The sequence below is a fragment of the Zonotrichia albicollis genome, chromosome 12 (genome assembly GCF_047830755.1).
Source record: "Zonotrichia albicollis isolate bZonAlb1 chromosome 12, bZonAlb1.hap1, whole genome shotgun sequence".
Taxonomy (NCBI): Eukaryota; Metazoa; Chordata; class Aves; order Passeriformes; family Passerellidae; genus Zonotrichia; species Zonotrichia albicollis.
Window position 1 is genome coordinate 8,686,484 of NC_133830.1, and position 22,371 is coordinate 8,708,854.

Below are 22,371 nucleotides of genomic sequence, written 5' to 3' on the forward strand. Positions count from 1 at the left end.
AAGAAGTCAGAGGACAGGAGCAGAAATTTGGTCAGGAAAATGGTACCGAAAAACAAAACAAAACAAAACAAAACAAAAACAAAAAAACAAACCCAAAAAAACCAAACCATCCCCCCCAAAAAAACCCCAAAAGTCCCAAACCAAACAAACAAAACAAAATACCACAAAAAAACAAAAAACAAGCAACAACAAAACACCTCTCACACCAACCAAAAAAAAAAGAAAAAAAATACAAAAAAAAACCACCCCAGAAACATCCTGAGAGCCATTCCTCCGGTTCCGTTCCCAAAACCATCTGCTGGTACCTAAGCAGCAGCATTTTGAGGCGAAGAGGTATTTTCAAGTAAGTGGACATCTTTAAGGGATGCAGGCTGCAAATAATTATTTAGGTATTTGTATAATAAGGACTAATAGAGGTGATATAGTATATATTATATTATAAGTATACAATATAATGATATACTTATATATATATTATATACTTATACTATATACTATAGTATAAGTATAATGAGGACTAATAGAGTTGGTATCAGTGGAACATTAAAGTTGAAGGATGAGGAAGAGGAAAGGCAGGATGGCATTATTATAAACAGATGATAAAGCATAAGCATTTTTCTGGTTTTAAGGAATTCTTCAGTGGTAAAAGTGTCCTCAAATGTTTGTGTTTGGAGAAGCAGAAAGATGCAGAAACTGGGGGGAGTTGTAAAAGCATAAAAAATCAGAATTCACCTGCTTGAGAGCATCAGTGAGGGAGGAAAAGCAGCAGTGTTTGAGCAAGAAAAAGCCAGGCTGTGAGGGCAGCGAGTGTGACCGTGAGGCTTCCCCAGACACATTCAGCAGCAAAGGCTGAGGACATTTCCCTCCTCCAGAAGGGACCCGCTGTGGTAACTGCTTTGTGCCTGAGCCTTCCCTGTTTCTGTTGGCCTAAGCCTGCAATGCAGCAGGAATAATCCACACTTCCCAAAAGGCAGATAACCAAGAGCTTAAGCAATGACTTCTGCATACTAATAAAAATATGTTTAAATTACATTAAGGACAAAACAGTACAATAAAACATGGCAACAAACAGAGTAACTGGAAGAAATAACTGAAGTTTGAGATAAAAATGCAGCCTTAGTTAATAAAATGTTACAGAACAGATGATGAGCAAGAGGTCCCTATTCATCTACACCTTGCTAATTAATTGAATATAATCACAGAAAAACTAAACCCAAAATTAACCCAATTTCTGCAGTTCTTTGCAAAGGCAAACTGGAACAAAGAATCATCTTCTCATTTTCTTCCTTTTATGAATGAGCTCCGTTTGTAGCTAGCTGCTTTGTTCTGTCTTCCTTCAGAAATGAGATTCTGACATTACTCCCTGGTTGATTTACCAAACTCTTTTCTTTAACATCACAGATAGAAGGGAAGTCAGATCCCGCAGCAAGGCCGGGCTGGCAGGAACAGCCACGGGCAGCAGCAGCTTATCAGCCCCACAATCAGGGTCAGAACAGCGGCCAGCCCCCAGCGAGGAGCCCGGGGCTCACAGCACTTGTGGCTTCAAAGCTCTGCTGATCGCACAATCCACTCATTATGCCAACCCTCAGAAATGAGTAAGAGAGCACTGGGAAAATAACCCCATCCAAACAGTGCAGAGAAAAGAACTAAAAAAGGAAACTAATGGCTGCAGCTTCACATTCAGCACTGCTGGGCTACAGACAAAGCAACACCATCATTTGGCTCGAACCTCATAGGTCATGCTGACCTGAGAACCTCTTCCAAGGTAACAGAACCACAGTTTATTGTGAAGGAAAACAAAGCTTTGGGCAATTTTCTGGCCTCTTTAAACTACAAACATCCTCAAGAAGATATTTAACACATTCCTATTCCTTTAAGAGACAAAATGGTAGGAAGGTGAGTTGAAAATAAAGAACATAATTTAGATAGGTACTTTAATGGCTCCACTGTCCTCTGCAGGATGAAAACAAAAGCAGGAGGTTTTTCTTCCCCACTAACAAAAGCCCCAATTACAGTAAAAGCAAAACTATAAAGGGACAGATAGAACTAGTGATATAGTTTTTATAGACAAGTTGTTCCAGAAAGTCAGCCAAAAAGATTTGCACAATGGACCTGTCAAGCCAGGAGATGAGATAGCAGGTCCTGATAAAATACCTATGAGCAGAGGAGCCATATCAGGAGGAGCTCTGGACACACTGAGGTACTCCTTAAAATATTATGATATGAGAGCAACTTCATTTCCTTACCAGTCCCCAAAGGGCTCCTTCTGTTGTGGCAACAATGGTGGCAGCTCTGGGAGTGTTGTACATCAGTGCCAGCTCCCCAAAACTGCCGTGGTTATCGTAGCGGCCCACACAGCGAGACTGGTTGTCTTTTGCTACAACAATGTCATACAACCCTCTGGAACACAACAGAACAAACACTTTTTATTAGACAACATCCCAGTACAAACCTTGAGAACAGCTTTTTGCTGTTACACAAATAGTCCTTTTATTGCTGTGTGAGATGGAACTTTTTGAGCTTTCCAACTGCCTGATTCTCGGCTGCTTCTATCTACACTATTTTCACAATAATTGTCTCTTACTAAAGCATTTATATCTATACTATTTTCACAAATAAAGCATTTCACTCCTGATAGACATGGGCAGGATCTACTTGGTTTCCTCTGCACAGTATTTTGATGTTGCTGTTCTGGCCAAGGTGAGAAGCATTTTCACCATCTTTAACAGTGACATTTCACAGCACGTGTGTTAGCCAGTGAGGCCTCTAGAGTCACTCAGATCCATCTCTACCCATTTTCTCAGTGCCAGCATTGCTGCAGGACCTTTGGGACACACTCAATCCAACTGCTCACCTGCTACTAATGGGTTTGCCACAACTCCAGCTTCAGGGTATATCATACCCCAAGATGCTCTAAACCCACTGATATCTAGGTAAGATCTCTGAACAGAAAATGGTAACTGGTATTATGAAATACCAAAAATGGTATTATATATCCCATAACATCACTAGGCACATAAGTAAAAAAGAAAATTAATGACCAGAAATGGTACTAGGTGAGGAAGGAAGGCACATGAGACTGCACAACAACCCTACCAGACACTCTGCTGCTTACTCACACCTAAGAGAGTAAGAAACCAGCAGCATACTAAAAGTAAACCAGAAAAGGATTACTATTGATGGAAAGTGTCACTAATTCTTGTAATGTCTGATATCTATTTAATGACTCTGAGAGGCACCAGAGACAACAATCTTCAGAGTTGGGTTTTTTTTGATCTGGAAGAGCCAGATGTGAACGCCTTAAGCAAAAGCAGCAACAACTTCTTCCATCCTTCAGCCTGAAAGTAACTTACTAGGGCCATTTATTTCCAAATAACTGTAGCCATGTAACAACCTTCAGTCAAGCATTCAGCTGCCTTTGGCCCAAGGACTAATCTGGTGATGCAACACTGGGTGACCTTGGCTCAGCTTTACTGAGAAAACTGTTGCTGAGCTGTGAGAGTGTCCATGAACTAAAGCCCTGCAAGATAAGAAGAATAAAAACAGGCCCAAGTGTAATTGTTGAGAAGGTAATCGTTACGAGCCCAAGGACTCAAGTGAAAAGTACTGACATGAAAAAATATAAAACCCTCAGGCAGAAAAAGAAAGCAAAAAAGCAGAAGAGGGCAGCTCAGCAAGATTGTGGCTCAGTGTGTGCCAAGAGGCAGCAGAGACTGCCCCTCCTGAGCGATGAGTGCTCAATCAGCACAGACCCTGCCCTGCAGGTGCCTCCTCAGCAGCAATGAGTGTCCCATGTTCAGCCATGCAATAAATAAATCCCTCTGAGCTCTCCCCTCCCTGTACAGGGCACTGAACTCCTGCTGCACCCTCAGGCTGTGCCTCCCCTGCCTGCTGCCCCTCCGTGCATGGTGAAAGACACTCGGACACCTGGTGAGGAAGTACTGCAAGCAGAAGGCTTCAGGAAAAAAAAGCCTGTGCCAGAACACAAAGTCACTGCTCACTTAGACAAAAAGAAACCAATCCTCAGGAATATTTAGGCATTAATTACTTGGGAGTAACAAGGCACATGGAAGAGCTGGAGTCCTCCAAACTTGCACACATTGGAAACATTGTGGTTTTCCATAAGGACCAGGACTCTGCTATTCTTTTGCATGAAAAATTAAGTGTGGGGGAGATGTAGGAAGACTGGAAAGGGAGAAAGGACTGAAAATTCCTTCCTGCAGAAGTTATTCCTAATGACCAAATAGCCAGCAAAAGAATTGCAGCCGAGTTACTGCTCACAGCAAAGACTGCCATGGTGTCACTGGACAGCACCAATTTAATCTCCTTCACTGTACGACCTTTCTGTCACATACTTTTAACTTGGGAACAAAACAGAACAAAAACCTAAAAGCCTGAAAACTTCCAATACAACAATCTATTGACAGAAAAAACCTGTTGTGAGTAACACTGCATCAGTAGAACAGAGACCATAAAAGCATTTACCTGAGTGTCTAAGTTAAGGTTCCATTTCACTTCTTCATTTTAGGTTAAAACTCATAGCAGAGAGCTTTTAATAACCAAGAGGGTAAGAGCCTTGCACAGAAACAAATCAAGATAGGCTGATAGCATCTAACATTTCTGAGAGGCTCCCAAACCGAGTTTAAGGTTCCTCAAAATCAGGAACCACCACTGTGCACAGATCTCATCTCTGCAGGGCTGGTGGCTCTGCTCCCACAAGCTCTGATTTGCAGGACCTTGCTCTTATCTGTAACAGCCTCATCTCTCTGCTGAATGTGGCAAGAGAAGGAACTGAGCCTGCCTAGCCAAAGACATGGGACTGGATGGAGGGAGAGCAGTTGAGGAAGACAACAGAGTGCAGAAATGGGGCACTGGTTTAGCTAATGGAGTGGGATAGCAGAGGACAGGGAATGGCTGGAATACGTTTGATGCAGCCCTATGTTTTGTAATTTCACTAACCAGAAAGGGAATGTCCTTAAAATGAACAAAAAGCATTTCAAACAAACAATTTCTAACCTAGAAATTCTTCTGCAATTCAAAAGGCAACAAACTGTCTCGAAGAACTGCTCTGAAAGCATTTCATACAATATTAATGGTGCCATTATTTCAGTGATAAAAAGATAACAGTGCACCAAAAAAGCAGTTTGCTAAAAACATGTTCCAACAGACATTTATAAATCACTCAGTAATATTCTGTTTAACATTACAGTTTTGCAGAAGGAAATAAAACCATGTTGTTAATTAGTCTTTAGATATGGTTACTCAAAGTAATATTAGCCAGATTTTTTTTCCAAATAATGCCCACGCACACAGGTATGTACTATACGCCTGTTACACATATATGTGATCCCCAAAATTATGATGTGAATTTGCTTGATGGAAGAAATTCCAAAATGGCACCTTAAACTCTGCAAATACAAATCACAACCAAGAGAGGCAGAGCATCCCCAACTCTCTCTGAAGTCAGTCATCAAAACTAATTGAATAAAGTCCAGGTTTTTCCAGGGTGGCCACTACCATGGATTTCTATTTCCTATATTCTCCTTCCTGAAAATAATGTCCTACCCCTACCCCTTACCACAGAGCTACTTTGCTGCTTTTCCCCCTCCTTCCTTCAAAAAAAAAATTAACCTGGTCTAGAGACAACATGTAATATGGCTGGTTTTAAGCTGTGCTTATGCTGACAGGCACAAAACCTAAACTGAACAAATTATTTTCCTTCATAAACTGTCCTGTAGTAAACATTCCTTGCCATTTCTAAGAAACTGAAAAGAAAACATCCTCTACATTTCACAGGCACAGCTGCTTACCGCTCAACGACATAGAAGTTATCTCCATCATCCCCTTGGTCAATCACATGTTCCTGAGGTTTCACCTTCCTCTCAAACATGGCATCAAGGACCTGAGACAGCTGCTCCTAAAAAGCAAGCAGGAGTGGGGGGGAAAAAATCAACTATCAGAAAACACACCTTAGTGTTACTGCTCTGTGGGAAATGGATTTATAGAAAATTCTTAAAGGTCAACTTAAAAGTCTGACACTGCTGGACAAGGGTGAGCTCATTTCATTTGGTGGGGATAGTGAACTGGAACTTTTGTACACTTGACTGTACAAAAATACAAGTAATACTGATGTTACATGTTGATTTCCACTGGCAGCTCATTCCATTCCAGCTTATTAATATAAGTTCAGTAATGCAGACAACCAGACACAGGCACAGAAGAGCCATTATCTCAAATATATGTCCAAATGTCTCAATTTTCACATTTCACTGCCAAAGCACACACCTACCTTTGGTATAATCTGACACAGCTTCACTGCAATGGACACACATCAATTCAGATCAACAGTACATTTATTTCATTCATTTCATAGAAATGGCACCATGATCTATTCTATTCACCTATATCTATTAATTAATCTGTACTACCATCATCAAAGAGCCCCACTCATGATCAGGACTGTACTGAACAAGACTCTCCACAGACTCATTTCCCTGGATAGCCTGTTCTCTTAGAGCAGCTGCAATTCTGGCCCCAGATAAGACAGGACAGGTACAGAAGTGGAGCCCAGACAGAAAATGGGATGAAGCTGGTCTGCACAGCAGGCTCCAGCTGGGTTTTCCTGTTGAACCATGACTAAACTTCCTTTTTTTGCAAGCAGCACAGCCAGGGAAACTGTGAAAGCCAAGAAAGATGACACCATATAAATGCCTTGCCTTGATGCTGACCTGCTTTACCATCTTTGCTATTCCCAAGCCCATAAACAATATACTTCCACTGCATTTTCAATGACCAGATGTTCAAAGTTGAAGATGTAGATCACAGCTGAGTTTCTAAAAATACTCTTCATCAACACACAAGCCAATCTTCATGCTGCTGATACACTTGAAATATTTACTGCACTCCTGAAGTTGGGAATTATCACTGCAGCATCTCTTGGCACCACTACACTGAAAATATTCCTTATCTTTTAAACAGAATCCTATTTTCTTGTCTTTAAAAACCGTGTCTGGACTTTTAGATCATATTAACTGTACCTAACAAAAAAATAAACTCCATTTAAGATTTCCTTAAAATGCTATTACCTGATCTAGGTTTTTGAAGAGCAGGATATCTTTACATGCTTCCTGCAGTCTGCATCGCTGTTCATCAGTTTTTGGATGAACTACCTTTAAAACAAAGTAGAACAGAACAGTCATGACAACAAAGAAATATGATTACAGACTAAACCTTCAGCATGTAAAAGCAGAGCACAATTTAAGTGTCAAAAGTATACAGTCCTTTTTGTTTGCATAAACAGTATTTATATATAAACATACAATGCAAGACAGAATGAAAGACATGTAAGAAAAATACTATGTTGACAATTAACATCTGAAAAATAACAGTGAAGAAAGACAAGAAAGAAGAGCATGCCTTTTTCCATTCCATTCCCTTTCCTTCTAACACAGCCACAGTCAAAGCTTGAACATCTCAAACAGGGGAAGAAGTGAACAGTTTTCTTCCTGAACTCTGGCTATGTTAGTCCCAGTGTAACAACTGCTGGCACACAGGCAGTTTATATCCTATATCAGACATCTATCCAATAAGAAGTTATTGAATAAGCATGGCTTCTTTCTAACAAAATTATTTAAATAAAAGCTTTGTTGTTTGAGATATTTTGTTACTTCCTTCTATTTATAAGCATCAGGTTAAAGGAATCAATACTCACTGTATCACGAAAATGTTTATATATGTGCTTGTTAGGGGCTAATAATGAAAATATATTAAAAAATTAATTACCTGACATGCACCACGTTAATATTTCTTATTTCTGGAATAACAAGGATTCCAAAAACCAGTTATATCAGTAGGTACTTCTAAAAAGTTCTTTCCATAGTTAAAAAGGTCATAGATCCTTGTTTTAAAAGAAAACAGAATATTGAATTATCAGCCAAGAAAACTAAGACCTTTGATGGAACAAATGTGTCCAAGTTTACAAACATTTGAATAATCTTACACACTCACAGTAGTTTTTTTTTTCTTTTTATAGCACATAAAAATTATTTACAAAGTATATTTATTAAGTATCTCTTCTTTTTTAAGAGAAATTATATTAGACTTAGATTTTCATTGCAGAAGTGTAAGCATCCTTTGCAATGGAATCTGGAAAGGAACACCAGAAGTCCAGGGAGAAAACACTGATTCTCACCAAGCAGGCTACAAGATTTGCTCACACAAACCCACCTCTGAAGAAATACCATTACAGTATCTGGATTTGCAATTCCTAGAAATTCCCAACTTTCAAGAACAAGAGAAAAAACAGGTGTCCACAGACTTAAAATATTTCAACCAAGCATTTCTCCTACCCAGGCAGAACTGCTCTGACAAGACAGCAAAAAGCATGTGAGGAATTTTAAGCACCCATGAAGAAACAGCTGTGGTAAAGCTTAACTAATTCTTCTTAACAGCATCGATGATCTAGGAATTGCCTCAACAAGCCTTTAAGAGAATTAAGAAAGGAAAATAGCAAAAATTTTAAAGATGGTAGAGTTAAGCACAGCTCTCAAATCCTTTGAAGTAAAATTGTACTAAAGCTGTAGTGACTGAAAAAGTCCATGAGACAAAGTGGCTCTGAATTTCAAAGCAATGTCACTTTGCCAGCGTCACCACACCACGCTCAGCAGGGAAAGCACAAGTGGTAAGAAAAGGCAATGTACATCTGCCTGTCAGTCTGCAGACAGACCCATGCATGCAGTGATTCCCTCACTCTTACCCTTTGCTCTGTATCTTCCTCCTCCTCATCTGGATTGAAAGCTTCAGCACAAACTTGGAAGAAAAAGAGAGAGGAGATAAGTAAGAAGTAATTACATGAGAACAGCAAACAAATCAGTTTAAATACTTTTCTTTTATCTTCCTACAGGATAAACAAAATCACTTTTCATTTTGTCATTATAATGTCAGAGGCTCAAACCCTGTCTGCTCTCTGAGCAGGCACAGCACGGCTGTGCTCAGACTCTCATGTAAAAATTCTGTGACTTACTAAATAATCTTGCCTAGCAAATACTCAAGCATGGACACAGATTTCCTTTCAACTGGTATCAAAGCTTAACAACCTCCATTCAGATTCATTTACAAGCATCTTCTCTAAAATGCAGGAGAAAAATACTGCTGCTCCACTGCTTTGTTCTTTGCAGTGCCATGTACAGAGCAAAACACAGAGAAAGGAGCACAGGGAAGGATGAGGCACTCACTCCACCTCAATTTTGATTTGCAAATGAGTATCTATATTTTGGGAGGTTTTTTGATACAGAGAAATCATGTTTTCACAGGTATTAACCTGGGAACTTAACCATCAGCTTAACCATAATACAGTCCAGGGAAAAACAGCATTTAGTCCCATCCCCCACATGTTCCTCTATCTAACTACATTTTAACCAAATTAATGTCAACTGATGATACAAAAACAACTCTAAAATTTACAGGGTTTTTTGTTTTTTTTTTTTTAAAGGATGAGAACAGTTGTGGAAAAGTGCACACTACAGAGCACCAGGACAAGGCTCTGCCAAACATGTCATTATCCCTACAGGATCAACTGAAAGAGAGGCAATAATGCAGAGCTGCTGAAATTTCAAACCCTTTTTTTTCAGTTTTAATTCTTCAGAAAAGGCTCATCTTCAGTTATCTTAGCATTTACACACAGTCTTACAACACTAAACACAGACACTTTGGCCACCAAAAGCCCACAGTTCTACCTCGGGTTTTCTTATAAATTCATGGATGTTTACAGTTCTTGCATGTGGAAGGGATCTGCACATTTTAACCACCTGTACTGACAGCCCTGTTTTCATCTAGCTGTGCTCTTACCTTCATAAGGGTGGTCTCACTTCTGAGGTTATACATTACTTATAAAATTTTACAAGGAAACATAGACAAGCATTTTCCTTTGTACTTTATCCAGCATCCTGACAATAGTGAAGACTTGGCAGAATGCCCAGAAGCTCACTGCAATGACATCTAACTGCTGAATGGAGTGAGAAAGTATAAATAAAAATCCAGAATGTCTAGAATTCAGCAACTTGTAAATAATTTGAAAATGCACACATCTATTGACCCTGTCATTGTGAACTCATTAGGACAATAAAAATGCAAAACTCTAGCACAATTTACTAGGAAAGATTTGTTTGGTTTTGCGTGTCTTGTTTTTTTTTATTTAGTATTTTTTCTCTCTAACTAAAAGATACAAGCCTTTCCTAGGAAATTGGATTTTAATTCATTTTTTTTCCTGGAGAGAACAAGGAGACTCAGATACAACAACAAGCATTCCACTTCCCAAACCACAATGTAAAAATGTAATCATATAATCATCAGGCATTTTGGGAGTAAGTAATGCTCATACAATAAATCCATTTAACAATACAGAAACAGTTTATTGACAGTGCACCTACCACACACATGCTTTTAGTTTAACAGAGCCACCCACACTTAGGGCAGACACTTGACAAAGGATAAACAGAATTCTTCCCTAGCTGAAAAAGAAGTACAGTCCATGCTAGAGTCCAAGGATGGCTGGTTTATAGGAAGGTGGATGCCCACAAAGCTACAGAACTTGGACTGATAGGCTGATCCACTTAATATGCAATACAAAGGCACTAACAAAGAGAACATTATTAGCATTTTGGTGTGAAAGCTTCCTCCTCCTTCCATTTTACAGTAAAGATCAAAGTCTATTGTGAAAGCTTAGGATTTTCAAATAAGGAACAGTTACTAAGAAGAAAGGCTCCGTGGTTTCAACAGAATGGTGAAACTGGAGATAATTAACTCTCTCCATTTTTTACAACCAGTGAATCACAGAACTCCAAACTGGAGTCCAATTCTCTATTAAGTACAAACATCTATGAATTCAGAGATCACTGTACAACTAGACCATTCTATCATTAAAATTTTAATATTAAGCTGCAAATTTGATTTTGTTCCCACCTCAGCTGCAGGGAAGCTATTTCTAAGAATGCTTCAGAAAATTCAGGAAATTTTCTTTAAGATTTCCTTGGGAAGATAAGTTTTATTGCCACAACTAAAACTAGAGCATCAGAGCAAAACCTTATCTCAAAACACACATCAAAGCAACACAGTCATCTGTAATTTCAGTATGAAATGGCTTTGGTTATGGTTTGTAAATGTAGGTTTCCCCTATTGCATCTTACCCATTAAGGGTGAAAACAGGTCCCAAAGCCCACCAAGGACTTAGTGCCCTTCCCTTACATATGGAAATCTCTTCTGTAATGCCCGTGAATGGGCACCACAGAAATACAATCAAAACATGGCAAAATACCACTTCTTCCCATGCACATAGAATGCCTTCCCATTATACTTTCCATTCTTGAACCTCCTGCTGGGATTTCTTTTTCCATGCAGAAGAGCAGGCCAGACGTTTTGACTCCAACCTTGGGCAGCTCTGATTGACAGGACTCTATTTACTTGCAGGCAGAGCTGTAACACTTAACGTAACATTTCTGTTGTGGTATACTTTAAAAGGGGGAGAAACACAAAATTCTCAAGCTTAATTAACATTGTGATACTCTGGAAAGCCAACAGAAAGCTTTTCAGCCCACTCCTAACAACCAACAGTATTTTCCAAATACCTTAAAACAATGACTAATGAAAAGAAAAAGCAGCATTACATCAAACCCACCCCATGTTTTACGGTGCAGTATGACCAATTTTTCTTTCCACTATTGTTAATTGGTAAATACTTGGGGAAATATGTACTGTTGAACATATGACCTGTGTGTCAGTCTTACCTGCAAAATGTTTCATGTTATCTGTGCTGCTTTGCTATTCTTCTGGCTGTAAAGGACCCCCATAACTACCCTAAACTCTGCCAACCCCTGTCAGAAATCCAGGGAATTTCAGGACTCCTGAAGGTTATTCATTTGTGCATTACAGTACAGCCAGTCCTAATGAAAAAATATCTGATCTTTCATCATGACAGAGTGAAAACAGCCTTGACCCATTATTTGATACGTGACTGAATTCACATATTAACTATTAAAGTGTCCCAACAAAACACACTCTGAGGCAAGCTTGTTCTCACAAGATTCTCCTGAAAAGTGCTGTTTTACACACTCAATTTAAAGGCATTTGGAAGGGATCTCTCTCTGAAGATCATCCAGTCCAACCTACCCCTCCAAGAGGAGCTATTTGGAATTCTGGGCTACTTTGGGGCTTGGAAACCTCCTGAGGCAAAGATGGCACTTCTCTCTGCTAACCTGCTCCAGCACCCCTGAGGGAAGAGGTTTTCTGAAGGTGCAACCTAAAGCTCACCAGTATCTCCATATAATTTGAAGTGACTTCTGAAATCACACCTTGCCTAGTTGAGATTCTCAGCACAACTCTGCCCTTGAGCAAGTGCTAAGCAAGAATCCATCACTGGAAGTTACACAGCAGTGTGACACATCTACAGCTCTATCAGCTCACACCATGCAGACCAAGCTTCTTTCCAAATCCACCCATACATAGTTCAAATAGCTTTGGAACATAAAAAAAAACAGTTTTCAATTTTATGAAGCTTTGAGATAAAAAGAAATTCAGGCTTTTATCCTACCATCTACATTTAGTCTCTCTTAGCTTCTGCAGCTCTCATGCTGCACCTTCTCTGGCTTTCAAGAACATCTGTTAACACTTCTGAAGGCTCAGAAATGATAGAGCTCCATGGCTGCTTTGTTATGCAGGTGACAGCATCTGAAAGCAGCCGAGATGTGTGGAGCTGCAGCAATGACATCAGCAGTGGATAGGTGAGGGGGAAGCAGGGGTGGGGAGAGGCAGAAGTAGGAAGACAAGTTTGCCAGTACAAACACCACCTTCGTTTATGCAAGTTTTAATCACTCTCAAGATAATATTGTTCTGCAAAATAAGTGTTTTGTCAAGATCAAAGTCCTTGCATTCTATAGAAATCAGTATGCAAATAACAGTTGAGCTTTTAGCTCTGGCAAGTTAATACAGCCTCCAAGAGAAATGCACACCATCCCTGTCCCTGAGAGATCTCTGCTTTTTGCAAAATAACAGCCAAGAGGCTGATGCCTGAACACCTTCAAACACACACAAAAGAAGGAAATTTAAGTTCTATGTTTTATGTAAGGTGAATGCATTATTAATATTCCTGTTGCTACTGAAACAAGTAGCAAATAGATGCCCTGTCATACTCTCTTTTCAATTTTGGATCCCACCTGCAGAGTGAAATCCTATTCACTCTTCCTTACTTATTAGGGTGCATCATCTCCAATTGATCCTATCAGACCCATTACTAAAAATCCACTCAGAGCAGTACATGTAGAACCACTTTTCCAGTTATTTATTCAGATGAGTAATTTTAAACTCTGTTTAAAGGCAGCGTTCTTTGCATTTGAGTTTGTCAAAGCTTCAAGCATTTTTTGAGTCTGCCTCTCAAGGACAGATGCATAGGCTGTTCTGGGAGCACCATGCCAGCTGGAAAGATGACCACTGCCAGTGGCTTGTCATTCCCTCTGACAGCTGAGCTGCACTTCAAAACCGTGCACTCAGATGAATTAGGAAGCCTGAACAGCACTTACACACAGGTCTTTGCTGGCACAGCTAAATGTGATTTTCCACACTTGGAAAACAACTCCAAGTTCCCTCTCACTTCTGTTGCTGGTTAGCTCAGAACTTTTTGGTTTAGAAATTGCACTTTGTTTCTCAAGTGAAAGATCTCACCATGTCAAAGCAGACGACAGATTCGTACCTCGATCCAGCAAGTGGGAAACAGAACCTGCAACCATTTGCACCACCTGAGCCATTTTCACATTTATGACAGTTGGAAAGAAAAGCAACACTGAAACTCAAAGAACAGTTAATATGTTCAGGAAAATCAGCCACTTCAGCCTTCAATTCACTAGTGAGAACTGACTGAAATCAAGGGTAAATTTTTTGTTAGAACCAACGTTATTGCATCAGCCCAAAACTCAGATCTTGGGTCTTAAAAGACTGGTCTGTCACTTCATGTGCCACATGGCAATCTCCAGATGCAGGACAGCCCACAAGAACACCACCTCCTGACTTCACTCTTAATTCTCACAGAGGTATAACTGAGACATGATTTACAATTAACCAGGACCTGAGCAAAAACCACCCCATCAACCCTTAGTCAAATACCAAAGCGGAATATTCAAACATGCAACCGCTTGCATGATCATGTATGTCAAATCAAGTGTCAATTTTTTTTCAGTGGAGAAATATTTAGAAATGATTCATTTCAGAGGGAAAGGAAAAGAATGGATTTTCAGTTCTTGTAACAGCTTCAAATGTCATTTAAAGTTAAAAGGAAAGTAAATGAAGTAGGATCTTCACAGGCAGAGTTCTTGTGTGTTACAGATTAACTCCAAAGGCCCTCAGACTCAGCACAGCTGTGCCAAACCAGCTCTGTCCAGTCAGGATTCCAGGTTCAAGCACACTCCACACTTGGTCCCACAGGCTGCTCAGGCTGGGAAGCTGCAAAGATCACTGTGTCAGGAAAAGAAGCCCATGAGCCACTGATGGATCCTGTAAAACCCTAAAACCCTGCACGGCTTCACCTAGACCTGCAGAAAGCCACTCTTGCACAATAGGTTGAAGTGTTCACCTGGCTCTACCCAAAGCCTTCCCTACAGCCCAGAGTAAACCTGAAAATGCCCAGCTCTGGTGTGGACATCACCTATGTTCCTCAAGGGCCATTAATTTAACAGAGCAGCAAAACTGAGGACCAAGGTAGAGCTCGGAGAGATTTTTTTCTTGTTCACCATTGGATAAACACTTTTAACAGAGAAGTGCATGATTTATTACAGTGCTTGCTAACCTTGCCTTTAGAAATGTCTGATAACCATTTCCTCACCATGATTATGTACTTCCCAATAGCATTATCTAAATCAGCCTTCTCCAGCTTGTTCTCTTTCCATCAAGAGAGAAATGCGACACTTCCGGTGACAATGGCTTGTGACATTGTCACACACTCCCACCTCATACTACTCCTCAGTAACAAGTTCAGCACAGACTGCACAATCAATTATAAATTCCACCTTTTATGATAATGGGTTTTTTTCTTCGCAGGAAATCCAACTTTACATGCACAGACACCTTTTCTCCCAAGATGCCTAAGTACAGGCAATATAATAAGCCCTTCACAATTATGACAATTGGCTGACAACTATTTCCATAAGTGCATTTGCTTTATGTATTCTGAATAATGCAGTTTTCACATATTCTTATTACATTCATACAGATTAATAAAGATCTGATTTAAGTGTTTCTTTAAAAGGCTTTATCATCATATGTACAGTAAAACAACTGGGACAATGCCTTACAGCAGAATAGCCATTAAAATATTTTTTTTCTTCTACTACAGCAAGATTTGGCAAAGTATTTAAAATTACATTTCCCTAGGGGCAAACGAGAACTTTGATGATGAAAGAAGTAGAATAATAAACGGAAAGTAAATAATCACAGTCTCTTTTAGATTCATATCTTTACACACATATAATGAAAGCATTACAAGCAGACAATACTGCTTCAACTAGATTTTAAAGACAAGCATAAAGCACTTTTAACAAGATACAATGTGTTCCTACTTAACTATTACTCCTAGGTAGGCTTTGTTCAGGGTTGTTTTTTTGTTTTGTTTAACTCCTTCTGCAGCCTGCAGGATCTGGCCTGGAAACCAGCCCCAGCTCAAGTGATTCAGGGACACAGCACCAGACAAACCACAGACCAAAAGCTTCACAGCACCCAGGAATCTGCTCCAGGGATCTGGGAGGAAAAGACTTTCCCTATCATCCTAAGAGGCAACTTGTTGGGGGTCTTACTGAACTGCAACAAAACTTCAGAAGACAATCCTCAGCTTGTGTATCTTTATTTAAATCCTCCTCCTACTCAGGAGCAATTAAAATGAAATACTTGTGCCAATGCAGGACTAGAGAGAGAATTCTCCTAAGCACTTCTACCTCTCTGGCATGATCAAATGAACATGACACCTGCCTTTTTTTCTTTTTTTTTTCAACTAAACCAACAGCTGTTTATCATTGTATTTACTTAATATAGTTGCCTGTTTAGTTGTATCAAGGCACAACTTTTACTTAATGCTCTTATGTATGAGTTATGCCAAATGTTTTAGCTTTTGCTTCCACTCTGCATGCTCACACATTGGAGGGTTATATTCTCTCACCTCACTAAAGCCACATGCTGCAGGAGAATAATGACAAACCCATGAGGCTATAAATCCTAGCCTGTAACTTTTGATAATTGAAAATTTACAGTTTCCAGAGGACCTATGATGAAAGCACTCTGGTGATAAAATAAACACTCTGCAGGTCTCTCCTGCCTGATTCCACAGAATCATCTGCTGACTAAACCACACCTGGGACTCCTGCACTTGGGGCTTCCATTTCTCAGCTCACAAGAAGAGAGCCCAGCATCCCATCAGACACTGGGACTTGCAGCAAGAGATAAGTCTGCATGAGAATTAAAACAACAAAAATACTTCCATCGTGGTAGAGGACTAACAAAAATAAGGTTTTCCATGTGGATGCACATTGGAGTAAACAGCTCTGACACTGACAGTAACTACCAAAAGCAAAATACTGCTCTTTCCATCTTAAAACAGTAATTTACAATTTGCTACTTCTGTTTCCAATTCCCTTTACTACATTTAAATAGAATGGAAGCAGGTTATTTTGGAGTTATACATTATTCCATCTGGTGAAGCCTGGGAAATTCAAATGGAGCAAGCTTTATTCTTGCAAGTCAAGAAATCAGAAGACTGCAATGGATAAACATGCTGCTGACCTTGTTCAAGCCTTCTAAGAGAGCCTTACTGATGAGATAGTCAGCCATAAAAAAGGTCTCCTGGAAAACATGATGCTACTACTATTTCAGAGCACACAGATTCACAATTGTAGAAGAAAGCCTTCTGCTTTAATGATCCTGGTTTAGCCCATCACATAAATTTTAACACATTTCCAAATGTGTTACGTAAGCAAGGCAGATAGAACCAGGAATTCAGCACCAATAATGCTCATGTGCCTGAAACAGTGATACTTTCTCTGAGTTAAAAACAGCACAGAGAATGTTCACTTTCCCTTCAGTTTACATCAGAACACCACAAGTTCCAAGAAATGGCTCAAATATATACCTTCCCCCCCAAAAAAGGCATGTAGCTTACAGGCTTTTAGTTGCAAACTGTCGATAGAAAAGAGAATTTAGCTGATAAATAAAACAGGAAAAGAGGTTTTCTAGTATAGAAATAGGAAATTTTCTTTCAGCTTACAGATCAAGGCATTTTTTTGGTTTTCTAAGTGCAATTCTGCCATATGAACTGCTAAACCTGCAAGAAGGCAAATAGTATTTTAAAATCATCTTGAGAAAAGTGCAGTAAAGCACTTTTTGCCTTAAAATTTCATTTAGCTACTTCTTTCTGACATCTCTTGTGACAGAGAACCAAAGCATGCCAAAATGTTAAAAGCCACTTCTGAAATCAATTATATGATATGATTTTCAAAGATTTCTAAAAAATGTCCAAATATGTTAAAAACCCCATTATCCTGAATAGAACAACAAACACCTATTTACCTGTAGCAAACCAGGAACAATAAAAAATTAGCATGGCTTGACACAAAAGGATTGTGTGCAGAGGAATGACGTGGAAGCCCCCAGGTCCCTGTGCCTGGAAACTGCTGCTTCCTTTCCTGGCACACTGGAAATCAGGAAATGTGGGAAGTTACTGTTGGAGCCCTTGAAGAAAAGCCTGGCAGCTCCCCCCATTCCTGTGGGGCTGCTGAGCAATTCCAGTGCCCTGGTGAGCACCAGCCATGGCAAAGATGTGACTCCTTCACTCATTCATCTCCAACTCTGGATTCAGCATCTCACTGAAGAAATGAATTGTCTTTGCAGGAAATACACAAAATACACACGTGAAGTGGTCTGGCAAAATACTAATACTGGGTAGAACTTCATCAGCTGGAACTTGTGTGCCTTACTGCTAACCAGTTTTATGGTTTTCCATCAGAGAAGATTAGGGAGCTTAAGAAAATTGGGGTCTTTCCTCTCACAAATTTTGGAGACATGGGAAAACCACACCAAACCAGGTAAGTGCTTCAGGCAGCCAAGTACCCACACACAAGGCACCTCCCAAAGTCAAGCCTGACTCAAGTCTCTACAAATGAGGGCTCACAGCAACTCCTTAGATACCTTTAATATTTCCTGAAGTGGGCTTTCATAATGCCATTATATTCCTTACACTGAGTTTTTTGGTATTCCTATAACGTTTTCTTTTAACTTGGGCTACACACAGACTCAGCAAGGTGTTCTGGTGTTAAAAATTACCAAGTAGAGTTCCTGAAAGTACATCCTTTCAAATTTAAATCAAGTCTGTTTAAACTTTTCTGTTCTCCATGGATGGACTATTTGATCTATTCCACATTTAAACTGAAATACAGCAACCTAAAGTTGATTGAGGGTATTAATCAATATAGGAGCATAACATCTGTGACTTTGTCTAAAACTCTATATTAAAATAGGGATGAAATGCAGCCTTATATATTGACAAGAAAAATGCAAATCACATCTGACTCCGAGGTCACTCTAAAGATACATCACAGCACCAGCTTTGGCACCAAGTATAAAACTCTCTTTTTTAGCCGGTATTGTGACAGGCATTTTGAGATTTGTGTGTTTGACCAACAAACCATGTTGGAATATTTTCATCTGGGCTTTAATTCCCATGTTAAAAATCATCCTGAGTTCAAAACAAAAAAATAAAAACAAAAAATTCTCCATTACACAAAAGAGGAAAGTTTAGTTCCAACCTATCAAAGGGAGAACTAAATTTTATTTCAATCATCAGCTGAAGGCTGATATTTTCAGAAGTATTTATGTATACAAAGATATGGACCAACACTTATGTAGGCTTGTTAAAGACCTTTAATGTAAAACAATTAATGGAAGTTAATCACTTGCACCTTTTGCTACCTGAATACTTTTGGAAAACTGATCCATACTGTATTACTTGCTTAAAAATGTACATAGCTAAACTTATGCTCCCAATTCCTAAGGGCAACATTTGACTTTGGACAAACAACTTCTAATTCTTATGTTACACTCTGGCCATGAACTATTATTAAGAAAGCATAAATAAAAAAGATGAAGGAGTAATTGATTCTACTCCACTGCAGCACTTATGTGCATTAAGCAGACTGGATCAGATTTTTTCTGACCAGGAATTGCACTAACTTAAATTTTAAGTACAGATGCTCCCAGTGCTGTATTTCTCTTTATGTCACAAAAAAAATCCTGCAGAATTGTTCACAACACTGTGAAATCCAAGTAATTGTGAAGTCATGACTATTAATTTCCAAAAATAAGCATTTTATTATTCACTGAACGTCAATCACATGCCAGGAATTTTTAAATAAGTCCCAATATTGCAAACAGAGAAAACAAGCTTTTTTTGTTTAACGAATAATGATTCAGACACTTTCTTACAGGAGAGCACCCACACAATTTATCACCACTTTCATCTGTCATCCCACATGCTTGGCTTCTGCTCATATCAACATTTTTTAAAATGAATTCCTTTCACTGTAGTTATGATACTGGTTTTGCAATCATTAGGGCTAGCAAAAATCCACAGGAGCTTCAGGTTGTTGATACAGGAAAACTGTGCCTTTTATAAAAATGTGGATTTTTGAAGTTTCTTATCATTTATCACATGCCTGAAAATCTATCAGCAGAAGTTATTATGCTATCAGTGTTGTAAGATGGTGAATAATCAATATAGAAATTAATTAAATAGCTTCAAGAGAAGAAACCAGATCATGATTTTCAAGTCAACCTCTGATAATCAGATAAATAGAGAAGAGAACAGCACAGAGAAAGTCAGTCATCATTCAGTCTTCCTCCCTTGATGATTTCAAGTGCTGAGATTTTTATCACTGAAGTAGCAGATAGTATTCTGCAAGAGAAATACTCAAAACAACCTCCCAAGAGAAGCACTGCCTCTTGCTTCACAGCTGCCATTTAGATGTCCTAATTTAACAGGGTCCCAAAACAGTCTTTCTTACCAAATACTAACATGCTGTGTGGCAATAATTAACAGAACAGCTTTATTAGAAAAAGATTTTTGTTAAAGCTGTCATGTTAAAGCACTAGAAGCTACTAATAGGAATTTACTATGTGTAATATTATCCTGACATCTCAACTTGCCAGGGTGTGAAGAAAATGCTGTATTGCACTCAAAAGCACAGAGGAATATCACACTTTAGCAACATATGTACATTATGAGATGATTGCTCATTTTGGCAGGAGCCAGACTAATGAAGAGTTCAGGGGAAGGAGTCCCCACCACCATCAAAATAGAGAAGAATCAGTGAGCTGGAAGAGCCAATAGTAAAGGCCTCTTATAGAAGCTGATGTGATGAGAAAGGAAAAAGCCAAAAACTGACAGGGAATATTGATTTATACATTATTAAAAAAAAAAAAAAAAACAAAAAAACAACACAAACCCAAAAAAAACCTCCACAACACCATGCCATAGTGTCACATCAGATAGCTAGAGACAAGAGAAACATGCAAAGTACTGATTCTGAACCCAGCATCTGCTGGGGACACTGACAATTGGCAACTGTCAGGGTTCCACACAATGCTCATGTTTGTTACACACAGGAAAACAGGATTCAGGAACATTTCAACAAAATTACCCTCTACACACGAAACCTTTATTCAGCAGCCCCATCTCAGGGGTTTAGCACCCAGAATTTGATCCTTCTCACTCCACCGAGTCTCTGCTGAAAGCTGCCCCACCAAAAGGACCAACTGAGGCAAGTCTTGTTAATTTGATTCTTTTTTACATTAATATGAAAACAGGCACAGATCCTGACAGCAGTGTTACTATTAAGGAAATAACTATTATATATTGCTTCCCTTGATCATATAGCTCAATTATTCTGCTTACAGTTGTTGAATGTGAAAATTGTAATTTCATTCCATTGAGGCCAAAGGAAGGCTCAGGAAGGAGTACAGGCACGTGCAAAAGAGAGATATTACACCAGGTCACTCAGATAAACTGAAATAATTGTAGAAAAAAGATGGAAACTTTTTGTGACACATGTATAATATGGGTGTTATTTTGTCAGATTATCCTATCCCAAGAAGAAATCTGCAAGTCTGCTGGAGAGTGGGTGTTCTGTGGAATTAATCAAAAGTGTCTAGAAATGGCAATAGAAAAATCTATCAAAAAACTTCACTTTTCTGAAATATGCTACAACTAAAAGAGGAGGAACTATGCACAAGAGAGACTCTAGTGGGCGTCACACTCTCCCTTCCAAAAACACAATTAACTTTTCATTCATATCCTGCCAGGAGCAGAATTCTCCTCAGGGTTATGTACCAGTTCTTATAGTGGGACAAATATCAATGCTCTCTTCCTCTAGCATTGAAACATCTTTGATACAACTGAGAAAGGAGGTACCACTGATTTCTGCCACCTCCCTGCACTGTGCAGTCAGTCCCAAGCCAAGGACACAGATGCTGGCAGGCTCTGCAGCCTTCCATGACAGAAAATGAAGTGACCAACATAATTAAGTTGGTCAGGAACCCCTATGCTTGGAGGAAGATCAAGAAATGTAATGAAGCAAGTATGAATTTCAACCCAGTCCTGTTCTTGGGAGGAAGGCATCCATAAGGGATTCAGGCCACTCCATCCAAGGCTGAGTCAGCCAGCAATCCATGGACACAGGTTGGTTACCCTGGCAGAAGGCTCAGACTCTGCTAACTCAGAGCAGCAGCAAGACAACTGCTCTGCTGGGTAATGAGCACTGAAATTCCATCACAGCCCATGGCACCCCAGAGCCAGGAGGTTTCCAAATCAGTGAGCTGGTTTTTCCCATTTTAGTTTCTACCACCAAAATAGCTTACGATTTTACAAACAGGATTATTTTAATGAAGTCAGCTCAGATACAAATTAGAGCTGACCAACTGTTTGTGCGCACACCATGGATCTCAACACGTTGCATGGCCAAAAATGCCACACACAAGCCAGCTATTCACTAGATTAATTTCTAGAGGAACATCAAGCTCTCATTTCTCCTTCTCCCTCTAAGCATTCTGTGGGAAAGGCTGTTTCTCTTCATGAGAACATTACCACTCTGCACTTCTATAAATAATTACATGAACATGATTAGATAAATCCCCCTCTTCCAGGATGACCCTCCTGCACAGTCCATTTTGAGTAAGTCTTAAAGAATGACAGCTAAATATTTACAACACTGGTAGTATTTGCCAAAACAGTTTAGATGTTTCATAACCAGAAATAAACACCTAAATGAAAATTTAGTAATCATTAGAACAGATTTA

The 22,371-nt window shown here is 39.3% G+C and overlaps 1 protein-coding gene across 1 annotated transcript in view; it reads right to left on the reverse strand.

Annotated features, from left to right (window-relative positions):
- PRKAR2A (protein kinase cAMP-dependent type II regulatory subunit alpha) overlaps nucleotides 1-22,371 on the reverse strand; it is a 57,837-nt gene that overhangs the window by 8,451 nt on the left and 27,015 nt on the right. The window contains exons 3-6 of the mRNA XM_074550498.1: nucleotides 8,756-8,808; nucleotides 7,086-7,169; nucleotides 5,811-5,917; nucleotides 2,247-2,400 (exon numbers count right to left, since the gene is read on the reverse strand). Coding sequence (XP_074406599.1) covers nucleotides 2,247-2,400; nucleotides 5,811-5,917; nucleotides 7,086-7,169; nucleotides 8,756-8,808 — 398 coding nt within the window. The remainder of the gene's footprint in view (nucleotides 1-2,246; nucleotides 2,401-5,810; nucleotides 5,918-7,085; nucleotides 7,170-8,755; nucleotides 8,809-22,371) is intronic.